At 39.6% G+C, this 12791-nt stretch overlaps 1 protein-coding gene across 1 annotated transcript; it reads left to right on the plus strand.

The window, feature by feature from the left end:
* The first annotated feature begins 5300 nt into the window (after positions 1 to 5300).
* Positions 5301 to 6529, plus strand: LOC131471709 (transcription factor 7-like). Its single transcript, XM_058648417.1, has one exon. The coding sequence runs from the start codon at positions 5490 to 5492 to the stop codon at positions 6393 to 6395; it is 906 nt and encodes a 301-aa protein (XP_058504400.1). The 5' UTR covers positions 5301 to 5489; the 3' UTR covers positions 6396 to 6529.
* Positions 6530 to 12791: the final 6262 nt, after the last annotated feature.

Below are 12791 nucleotides of genomic sequence, written 5' to 3' on the forward strand. Positions count from 1 at the left end.
GTTAGTTTCAAAATGTCACAATGAAGCAGTAATGAGGGGAGCACGGGGGGCAGAGGAGGAAGAGGAAGGAGAGACCCACCTCACTTTTCACTCAGTGGAGGACATTAACTCTCATTTTGTTGTTCCTTCAGGAGCTGCTGCTAATCACATGAAGGATGAACAATCATAAATACATTGATGATTATCTTGTGCACAATCCGTCTCAAACTATTACGATATTGCCCTTATTATACAAGAATCCAATTGCAGCATTACCTTAGTTTGGATAATGACTAAATTACTGATCACACTAAATGATTAAAGTGGCCTTAACACTTGGATATTGTTTGTAGGGGGGAAAAATGTGCTTGTCTGGTTTTGTGAAAACACAGTGACCTGCAAGCAAACCCAAACCATGACCCCACACCCCAGTCTTGTTGCTCATCTAAATTACATTTAATGTCAAATGATGTCAAATAACGTGAGAAAGACTGTAGAAACAAAGGAGATGGACACACACACACACACACAGATTACATCACCGCTCTGACAACCTGTTATTTACACAAAAACAACAACCTCAGCTCAACATGAGAACATATTTCCACTTGCACAGTATTGCGTTGCTTCATTATTTATAATACTTCATGATAAGTTAGTAATGAGGAACCAATCATGAGTAAGTAATTTAGCAGCATTATCGACATATTGATCATCTTTTTGTGTGAAGATGTTTCAGAAAGAGACCAAACTGAATCAATGTTATCAATGTTAGTAGCTTTCAGGAGGGACCTTTTGCGCAGCATATGTACAGATTTAAACACATTAAAAATTCATGTCCATGCAGTAGCAATATAAATATATAACATATGTATTTATATATATATATAATTATATGCAGTAGCAATATAAATATAAATGAGCAGTTTCTCTAGGGCCCTACTAATGTTACATATTTAAAACATAAGAAATGTGTAAAGAAGCCAGAGAAAAACATAAAAAAGGAAGCTCCTGTGGAGATATGTGCATGTTCTTTGAAAATGGACTGATTATAAATGTGGTACAAACCAACTTCTCTGAAAATCTCACTTTTCAATTTTTACTTTGCTTTTCTCAGTAAGTCAGACCTAAAGTACCCAAAGTCTCGGATAAACATTCAGTCAAGCTGTGAGAAGATTAGCATACACATTGCCTTTTTATTGAAACTGCAAAGAGGGAGACTATATAAGTTTTTAGGGAGATGTGCGTCTTCAAAATGTTAAAACTGCCAGGGGTATAACCTTGAAGATCGACTGCATCTGTAACCACATGTCCTTCAGCTAAATGAAAACCCACAATGCTTGTATAGAGTCGACAGTTTAACCTAGCCTTGCTTCTTGTTCGTAGAATCGTAGGTAAAGGTGTGTCGTTTTGTTTTTAGAAAGCTCATCTGACCAAATGAATCCATGAGTGCTTGGATACAAATTCACAAATGTTATGTTGCTTAACAATTCTGTATTGACTCTCAGTCCTGGTAGCCCAGATACTGCCATGTATACATGACTTGCACTGAATCATTACTGTCACTCAAAGGAACACTGTATCTCACACGCTCACTGTCATAGATTTATTACTTCCTGCTGACCAGAGAATATGTTTCATTTTGTGTGTTTACAGTGAACTAGAAAACCTCTAATGGCAGCACTTTAAACCCCACAGCAGGTTTGCGTGTGGACGGGCAACAAAGAAAAAGAGAGAATTGATCAAGTGGACGTAAAAGTGAAAATAAAAATGTATTCTGTCTGACAGAATAAAATAAATCAAATTCACTGTAGGGTGAATTCTCCACAAATGTGTGCACGGGGCACTGTTGTTCTTTAGGACATCAAAGGTTTACGCCATCATATAACAAAAGGGCAACAAAGGAAAAACCAACATACTTAGTTTACACTTCATACTTGTTATTGGCTGGTTAACCAAAAAGCAGTGAGTATCATGATTGTTTGAGGTTTGAGGCTTTTAGAATAAACTCTATATAAAAATGGATGCATGTCTTCGTGTTGCAAAACAAACTCCTACTGTAAGGCTCCAAGATTCACAATGGTCGGGTTTTGAAAGCGAAGTTCACATGGCTTTACCTGCAATCGGGAACCTATTACTCACAGATGTTTACAGTGTTCATTTCTGATTATTCTGACGAAAATAACAGGTCAATTTATCATCTTTATTGTCCTTTCCATAGCAAACACAAGTGTTCACGTGAAATAAAGCTGCTGTTTATTACTCAGCTCAGAAGTCTGGTAATTTGGGCTTTTAAACATGCACCTGTATTAGAGTCTACTAGATAAACAGACCCCAGGACAGATGTCTCTGAGAGGGAAAGATCAGACTATTATTCCTTTCCGTTCATGTTTTCCCCCTAATTTCCACTCATATGATCCATTTGTTACGTCTGATTATCTTCCTCCACAGCCGATAACAACAATGACCAGTAACCAAGACATGCCAGGAAAAGAAGTTTCCCCCTTCAATATCTCATTCATCCTCCAGCTTCTTACTTGTATGTCTTGGCTGACTCAACTCTGCAGAATGTTCTCATTTCCCCTCTTGGACCACACAAACCTGTTAGTCTGTCTGGCTGAGTATCAGAAACCATCTCACAACCAACCAGCTCTGTGGATCCATCTGTGCCCTGTCTCCATTTTCATCTCCGTCTCTCTGTGCATTATTCAGACAGCACAGTCATACACTTTCCATCATAACCTCTGGAATTAAAAGCTGGTTCATTATGAAGAAAACATAATCATAATATGTCTCAATTGCACATTTCATCTGTGAAGTGACCACCACTTGAGCTGCCGCTGGTTGCTGATTGAGGTTTTGTTCAAATGTATGATCCGTGGTTTGTCTTTATGATATAATGCGTTTATTGTCATTGGAGTGTACATACAGTACTCTGCTGTGTCCAATAAGGCTCCAAACAGAGTTCCAAACAACAAACTGGTCAATAAACATAAACACTGTCATGAACTTTATGGTCAGTTCAACCTTCAGACTTCACCATACACTCCCTGCTGCTCAGGAGGAATATACAAAAAATAATAATACAAATAAAATACTCCTACGACCTGTTTCTGACATTAAACTAGAAACAGAGGCTCTCCATCGCACCATTTCAGGTGTGTCCATAAAACAAATTCACATGAGAATAAAAGAGTGGTGTTGCACACTGTATGCGGTTGTCTATGAGAGGAGTCACTCAGAAAGTTCTTCTGGGCTTCGCTCTGTAGCCAACACAGCACTGATTACATTTCATATCTTAATCTTTGGAGGCTGGTTTGCCTTCTTTACCAGGGTTAGAGTTGGCAGAGATCTGTGTTTACACCAGCTGTCAGTTCTGTTCTTTGACACACACTGCCTCCCTGTGGAATATATCTGTAACTGGAGAGGCTAGAACAGTAAATCACTCTACTCTGTTACTTGTTTCTGCGATACAAAAACATCGTTTTTTCCAGTAACCACATCTTTAAGGGTAGATGACATAGGATGGCCAAGGAAATTAAGATGTATTAGTGATTTCTTGTACAAATAAGATGCTAAATATTAAATTGTATTCTATTTTTAAAACTGAGCTCTCTGTGTTATGTCTTGTGTGTTAATCCACAGCACTAGACCAGAGTGTGGCATTGTGGCCACTCTCAGTTTATATATTAGTCCTTCTCTTCCTACTTCAGTTACAGGTGCCCATTCATCCATCCATCCATCTTCTACCGCTTTATCCTCCACATGAGGGTCATAGGGTGCACCGGAGGCAATCCCACCTGACATAGGGTGAAAGTCGGGGTTACATGTCATGTCGTGAGTCCATCATCTGCAAACACAACCATTCACTCTCACATTCTCTCCCCCGGAGAAAATACAAGCACACACAGGGAGAACATGCAAACTCCTCACAGAAAGGCCCAAACTGAGATGTGAACCTTCTTGCTGTAAAGCAACAGTTCTAGCCACATGCTCCACCGTTTGGCCCCAATTCTGGCCATTCTATCCTAAAGAACAACACACAACAAACTAGAGGTTAAGAGATTAATAAAAAAGCAGCGTGCATTCAATGTTTACCGCTTTATTCTTCACATGAGGGTCGCAGTACACTAGAGCCAATCCCACCTTGGCTTTGGACCACCAAAATCTTCAGTTCATCTGAAAGTTTGTACCAAATTTGAAAGGATTCTTTGGAAATGTTTGTAGGATAGAGCAGTCACAAGACCCATGATGGTTCTTATAAGGTGACAGTGACTTTAACCTTTGATCTTTAACCACTGAGTCTAATTTACTTGAGAAGAATGATGGAAATCAAGAACTTTGAAGTGTGATTAAACACTTCAAACTGTAGAGGGCAGCATTACACCTCTCAGTGTACACAGCCTGCCAGAAATGATTATTACTTAAGCATTTGTTTGCCACATGTAATGACATTTCCTTCAGGTTTTACTAATTTGCAGTCACAATATCAATTTTGAGATTTACACCTAATGTTTACTCATCCTAATATCATATTCTCTATTCTTAACCTTTAGCTCAGGTTGATGTAAACACTTACTGACGCTAGTCTGCGCTGTGGGCCTAATAAAGGAAGATAGACCAACTTATCTGTGATGGGCAATTGTCACTCTGACCTGAGCTCTGTCAGGTTCTCGTCTAGAATGTGGAACCACTGGCGCTCCAGCCTGTATGTAAATATATGATATGTGTGTGTGTGCGCATAGGTTTTTTTATTCTATTTTTTTTTTTAAATTTATCGTGTTGTGTTCTGTTGGTGCTATGGACCGCTCATTTGTTGTGTCCCTAATAAAGTTTGAATTGAATTGAATTGTCATCAAAACAAGCTGCTTTAGTTTAATTTAAGGAAATGATATTTGTCACGGTGGTTTGTACAGAGTTGAACATGATGGTTTCCAATGGCAGTTCTTATAGTTCGGAGGTGAGGTGGGTGGAGTCTCTGTGTTTCTCCAACTGTTAAAAAGTCCAAAATCCTTCACCCAGTTCAAAGAAACCCATTCAAATTAGCTTTTAAAATACGTATCGAATGAAAAGTGTTGTTAAAGCAGATAAAAGTGACTTCTCTGGGAGAGCGTTTGGCGGACAATATAAGTGTTGCTCCACATTAGCATGCTAGCCTAGTTAATATGACTGCTGTGACCTATTAGTGATAAAAAAGTTGACCACTTTCAACCACTTACAACCCAACGCCAGAAACCCACAGAAAGGTGAGGTTTTCCAACACATGTTGTCAGCTAGTGTTCTTTTACCGGCAGTAGCTCTTAGCTTAGCTTGGTTGTCTGTGCGCAATTACGTGACGACATTATTCATGTTTTCAGCCAATGAGGGACATGTACACATTAAAGGCAACAAAGGCACATTAAATGGAACGTTGGGAGAAGCAGTTAGCTCTAATGACTTCAGTCTGCAAATAAACAGCCAACTGAGCAGCAGTAAAAGCAGGAGAAATCAGCAACTTAAGAAATACAAATATGGATGTACTTACTGAACTGGAACAGTTGGAGGAAGCCATGACACAAGGGCCAGACCCTCTCCAAGTGATGATGGATGATCTGCTGACAGAGACAGGAGAACCTGTACCTGTCCTTGCTGTGAAGTGTGAGTCCAACACACCAGACTGTAACCTGGTAAATGTGGAGGAACTTCTGAGAGAGACAATCAACCAGCTTCTTGTTAATGAAGAGGGCAGTGACCCCCACAGACGAGACCCTCTTCAGGATATTGTGGATGAGCTACTGGCAGAGATGGATGAACCTCTACCTGTTCGTGTTGTGAAGTGTGACTCCAGCAGACCAGACCCTCTCCTGTTGAAGATGAAGGCACTGGTGGCAGAAACGGTAAAGAGTCCACATGTCAGTGAGACAGTTGACCCATTACCTGTCTCCGAAGAGCCAAAATGTGACCCCCAGCCTCTGCCTTGTCCTCCACCCACTGTCCCTGCATTGGTTGACCTACATCCTTGTTTTCAAAATAACCTAGTTCCTATAGGAATAGTGAATGGAGAGGTGGTGTATGCACTTCCACCAGAGGCCTTCACGACTGCCTTCTTTCCTGCTGCTCCTCCTCTGATGACCCCGACATCCCAGAAAAACGAAGGGCAGTCTTACATAAAGAAGCCACCAAACGCATTCATGCTCTTTAGGCATGAGCAAAGATCAAAGGTCATTGCGGAGCTAAATGTCAGGAACTGTGCACACGTGAACACTGAGCTTGGGAAGAGATGGACACATCTGCCTGAACAGCAAAGACTCCATTATTTCAAGGAGGCAGACAGACTTCAGCGTGTCCACCAGCAGCTGTACCCTAAGTGGTCAACACGGTTTAATTATGGCAAAAAGAAAAGGAGGGTTATGGGGAAGTGTCTCACACCTGCCTAACCTCACTGCCTTGACTGCTGTAACTATGCTGTCAAATCTTCTGTAAAATGTATTCATTTTTATATGAAATAAACATAAAGAAGAATCTTTTGTTTGTGTTTTTATCTGGTGTAAAACACTTAATGGATTAATCAGTGAGAAGACTCAAGAGGTTAAGTGGACAAATTGGTGTTTTTTAATAAAAAAAACAACGTTGTTTGAATTGGATGTTTGCTTATCACAAAATGTTACCATATCAGATACAGTACATGAGCCTGCCATGTGGTGGTGACAAAAACTCTTTGTTACAGTCCAGTCTGAAAGTTAGTTTTATTTACCAGGTGCTGCTAAGCTGAGGTATCACCTAACAACACTTACTACTGAAATATTGGAAAGTCTTATTTTCACAAACTTTCTTTCCCTAAAATGTGACTGGACAATTGTGATCAAGGGTAAAAAAAAATGTTATTGTTGCAGGCTGTGTTTGAAACTATATTAAAGCAGGTGACGATCCAGCCTCTTTTCACCTCTTGTAGCGTAAAATACTCACGGATAACAAGATATAGCTCTATAAACAGAGAGAGAGAAATAAAAATAGATAACAATTAATTACTGCAAGTACTGCACACTATCATATTGTGTTTAATGCAGATTCAGCTTGTAGCGCATCATCTTTTCTGTTATGCCTATGACAATAAAATTGTATCTGTTTACACGGGAGGGAATCGGCCAGAACTGATAGCTACTTCCTAGGCTCCACACCTCATATCACCATGGCAAGTTCTCACTATTCCTCCTCTTTCTCTGGTGATTCCTCCTCCAGGAGCCTTGTAGCCTGTGACGAGATAACCAAGGTCATCTTTAGGGACAGAAGGTCCCTCTGATGTCAGATGTCTGATGTTACATAAAAGACTGGGTACTTTACAGACCCAGGCTAAACTGCAGGTGACCTTGGGCAGCAGTGGCCCCAGAGACGAGGTGTGCAGTTCCACTCCCATGTAGACAAGCCCTGACCCCCATCAACTACTGCCCTAGCTATGAGTTAATAGTCCCACTTCCTGACATGACATGTTTTCCATCTTGGCCCCAGCAGCCAAGATGGAAAACATGTCAACCTGTGCCCACACACCACAGAGTTAACGTCATCATGGTGAAGACGGTGATTCTGAGGACACTTCACCACCTGTGGCTCCTTATACAATTCACTGTGGAAGTATCCTCCTCTACGCTAGGGCTACGCCAGGGTGGGAAAGGAATTTGTGAATATGCAACATTATTGTAAGCCCCTCCCAACACACACACACACACAGCTGTGTGTCATAAGTCCTTTTTTTTTTACTTCCTCTCTATTATCTTCTCCTTTAGTGTGATTGTGTAACAGTGGCTGTAAGGTGTTTGTGTCGTCCACTATCACAGTCATGTTTGACTTCACCCACATGAGACTGAGACAGTGGCGCCGCCAGAAATGTTTTCATATGGGTGGCCAGATGGAGCCACTGAAAATCTTAGTGTGGCACACAAAATCAAAAGCCATAACTGAAATTCAATAGTTTAAAATGGGTTTGTATATTGGCTAGTTGAAAACGAATCAATATACGTTGGTATCTTTTAATGTTACAACCAAGCAGCAGACCTGAGGCCACAGAGCTTGCTTTATATTATGCAAACACACCCATGACTGCACTGACTACCTTCTATTCAACACTCTCATCAAAACCCTGACTCTAACCCGAGCCCTAACCTTTAATATACAGTATGTAAAGCTTCTTTGAGCATACTTTAAAAGTGCTTTATAAATAAAATGTATTATTATAATAAAATAAAAGATATTATTAGAATTATGATGTGCAGTAGGGGTGTTTTTTTTTGATGATATATCGTTGTCCTTCCTCGTGCAATACAATAAGTGATACGCCAGGGCAAATATATAAAGAAAACAGTCCCTGTCAGTTTCAGTCACTGAGCGTCACTACTTCATGTTTCCTTGCGACGGTGCTGCTCAGATGTATGAGGGAAATTTGAGCAGAAGTTACCTGGCTAAAGAAGAGGGAGTTTACAGCGGCATAATAGCGAATATAGCAATATATCAATTATCCCAGAATTGTTGTTTCGTGATTTTATTGGTATTGTGGACATGTATCGTATCATGAGATACCCTATGATTACCACCCCTAATGTGCAGACTAATACCACTAACCCTAGGTCAACTATATCTATGATGATGTTTATGTGCCTTTGGTATTGTATTGTGATGGTAATTAACAAAACTGATCCGTGCTTTATAATACTAACTATAAGGTCAGGTTACAGGTATTATCCCAGGGGGGTTAGGGGGTAACAAAAACAAGAACACATCTGAGAGAAGAATTATTTCATTTTAGAGTTTATTCAGTTGTGTTATTAATGGTGCAAAAGTCACTAATGTTTCCTCTGGATCTCTTAAGTCGGCCCTTTAATCAAAGCCATAATTCACCTTCAGCACTTCAGAATTGTTATTATATAAAAGTTTGTTTGTTTGTTTTTCAGTTATAGAATAATACCTGCACATACGTTAACAGTGTATGTTGAATTAAGATAAAGATCAATTATCAAGTGTGTGCTGGCTTCTTTTCATGGAGAAACAATGACTGAGGGACAGTGCAAAGCCACTCAAAACAAAGGAGTTCAAATGAAAAACTTCCTAACAAATCAATTTCACCAAGAGTCTAACTGTACCGTTTCCTTTGAGAGCATTTTACTCTACAAAATAAAAGCAAGTATATTCATTTTTAAAAATTGTTTTTGTTATTGCATTTTTTTTGCACATTTAAATTGGATATTTTCATTTAACTACTCAGGACCGAGCAGCAACGCTGTTGTTAACCTGTCCAATCATTTGAATGCCTGCAAAAGTGAATGTAAGACTGGTAACAAATACATTTTTTGTGTGTTATTTTAAGTTCCTTTGAGCACCATTTAAAGCACTGTGTAAATAAAATGTAGGCAAGGCAAGACAGGGCAAAGCCTGATTATTTGTATTGCTCATTATCATACTTGACCATTAATTTAGCTTGACCGAAACATAAAGCCTTAAGAAGCAAATATTTACAAACTATACCACAGGGAATTATGTGTAGAACAATAATTATTTAACTTTTTAAATATCTCTTTATTGACTGCTGAATAACGCATGTAAACAAATATCAAACAACAAAACAAAAATACAAAGTAGTATACATTTAACCCGACAGTAAGAAGAGCCTTTATTTTGAAACGACTCTCACCGGATGTACCATTGTATATTTTTTCCTACTTGCGGCTCTTACAGCCGCTTTGTTCCATGAGGCGTGTTTCTTCACTCGGAGAGAAGCAGAGAGAGTCGGCAAAGTTCAACGAAGAGACTCCGACACAGTTTTAATTGAATCAGATAATCGGCGTGTTTGCTTGTGTTTCACTCGACCTGTTTGTCTCTTCAGAGCACACTGATATGATCACAACTCCACATCCGGTGGTCGTATCAGTAGTGGTGTTTCGGCTCATTTGACGTCTTCAGAGCGGCGAAGTTTAGAGTGGACAGACGAGAAAACGGGACTCTTTATTATTCGCGTCTTCGGGACTTCAGTCTTTCTAACAGTCTGCGGACACGGTGAGAATACCTCTAAGAGTTTGTGTTTTAACTGGTTTAAAATGTCATTGGTTATGTGGTGAATGATGATGGTGGAGCAGGTGCAGAGTGACTCAGAGTTTGATAACTCTTCAGTCTAATTCTATATAAATTGATAATTGGGATAACTTTTTTTTATTCTGATTTCTTCGAGTGAAACTTTTTCATTAACTCTGTTGCATTGCAATCATCTTGTGAGTGTTTGGCCCACCATGTGGCGGCTGCGGCTGCTGCTGCTGCTGCTGCTTTGTCGCTCATAGGCTGATTTGTTCGATTGAGTTTTCCGGTGTTGAAGCGAACATGCCCAGCCTGGAGTTGAGACTCACTGTCTCACTTTGCACCTTTTTAATAAGGTGTTTTTAATTGGTTTCAGACTGAGGTCGTAGACATAATCCTATCACTGTTGTAAATCAGCTTCCACTCATTAAAACTGACTTCTAGTCCCCCCAGTCCTCCATAATCAGCCTGACATATGATCAAGGCTACCTCTCACTTACTGTGGGCAGAGTCTGTTTTTTCCTTCATGTTACATAAGCTTATATTTAGTCCCACAGATTTTAATTTAGATCTTAGTTTTCTTTTCTCCACCAAGAATCGTTTATACTATAAAACAATGTTCCAGGGACTACGTCTTGTGTTTCCCTTTAAATCATTTGGTGATATACTGTTCAACTGTATACACTAATCTTTGTGCATTGCACTGTGATACAACTATCAGGTGTCATTTGTACTCAGTGCAGTCAGGAGTGGCACCTGGTGTGGACCTCTGCTGCTGTAGTCCATCTGCTTCAAGTGTTTTCAGAGATGGTTTTATACATATCTTGACTTTAACAAATGGTTATGTCAGCTACTGTTGCCTTTATGTCATCTCAAATCAGTCTATATTTCCTCCCGGCGAAATGCCAAATCATTGGCTGATTGGATATTTGCATTAAAAAGCAGTTGAACTGGTGGTAGAGGGTGTTCAAAAGGCTGAGGCCACCTTTTAGACGTGTTGATTTAGCAGTTCTATAATGACCATACAGGTATCTATTGACAGACATAACAACAACAAAGCCGACTTTTACACAGTACTGTATGTATAATATTACCAGAAGAATCTAGAAACGTTTCACGGACCCCCATTTTAGTTTTCATCTCCATAGCAACCATAGTCACTATTTAAACATGCAATGTGTGCTGTATAAATATGACCATGTTAGACAGGAGCGCTCCAGACTCATTGTGATGCATTTAAAAGCATCATTGTTTCCACCTCTACATGTTGAGGTGTCAGGAATTTCCACGTCCAGCCGAGGAGCATGGTTCCTCAGTCAGTCCTTAAAAGCTAAATAAGGTTACAATTGGTTTTGCCAACTAATAGCACATGATCTGTGGTCAGCCTGCGTACTGTTACAGCTGTCACAGAGCACCACACCGTTGTTAACGCAGAGACTGGTCACACAACCAGGAGCTCCACCTTTTAGAGTTACTGTATCTCCTGTTTGTTTCTGACACATAGAGGGACTGACAGATGGGCTGTGGGGGTTTGTTGTTTGTTCGTATGTGACCTCTTTCTCACTCTTAAATACACACGCACACGCATTCTTAATTGTGTGTTTTTCACCCCTTCACCCAGACAAAATAGGTCTCCTTGTCATAGTGAGTGAACTGTGGTAAATGTTGTTCTGTTGTCAAAATTGGCCCCCGTGTTGCACATTAATTCAGCAGTTTGATTAATTCAAGTCATGTGGTTGTCAGATGAGATGAAGCTGATGGAATGACCAAAATTGGCATGGTCATGGTCTCATCGAGTACACACTGTGGAACAATTTCTACAAAGCTAAATATCTATTTGGATGCAAACATTTATCTTGTTTTCTTTAACTAAACAGAATTATTGTCAGTGTTACAGTTCACTGAACTAAACTGATACAGCTGTCCCCTTATGACCTGAAGATTGAATAATGGTGAGGTGGAAATGTGCACATGTCAGAGACAAATTATTTTTGTCGACACGATCCTCACTGAATCCCATAGGACACACAAAATCAGTGCGGTTGCATTTGGTTTTATATCTCTGTGATCACCAAACATTAAAAAAGACAAAAAATACCGCTTTATAATGACTAGAAACTATAAAAACAGAAGAATAAATATGCATGATTTTCACTTCTGTCTGGAAGTAAAGCAAATTCAAGCTTCAAATTGTGACATTTCCTAAATAGGCTACACATTTAAAGTAGCCTCCTTTTTTTCCTCATTCCTCTTTGCTTTCCTCTTTTTCTCTATCTTTTGAAGACAGTTGAACTGGAACTGTGTGTGTGTGTGTGTGTGTGTGTGTGTGTGTGTGTGTGTGTGTGTGTGTGTGTGTGTGTGTGTGTGTGTGTGTGTGTGTGTGTGTGTGTGTGTGTGTGTGTGTGTGTGTGTGTGTGTGTGTGTGTGTGTGTGTGTGTGTGTGTGTGTGTGTGTGTGTGTGTGTGTGTGTGTGTGTCAATGGAAGTAAAAGGAAGAGTGAATGTACTGTTGAAGGCAGGTTGTGTTACTGCTGAATGCTAATGACCGAGTGAGTATACATTCTCATGAATGTATGAAGCCAGGCAAGTGACAGTGGTGCATAATATGATGAATGATCAAAAAGCAACTTAATCTCTGGTAAAATAATTTTTTTTATAAATAGTTCTCTGAACCTCTTTCTGATTTCAAGTCCAAGTTCTGAACATTTTGCAGCAAAATGTTTTTTTTACTATTATTATTATTTAAAGATGATGAGAGGATCTGATTTATTTTATTTA

The sequence above is a fragment of the Solea solea genome, chromosome 13, assembly GCF_958295425.1.
Source record: "Solea solea chromosome 13, fSolSol10.1, whole genome shotgun sequence".
Taxonomy (NCBI): Eukaryota; Metazoa; Chordata; class Actinopteri; order Pleuronectiformes; family Soleidae; genus Solea; species Solea solea.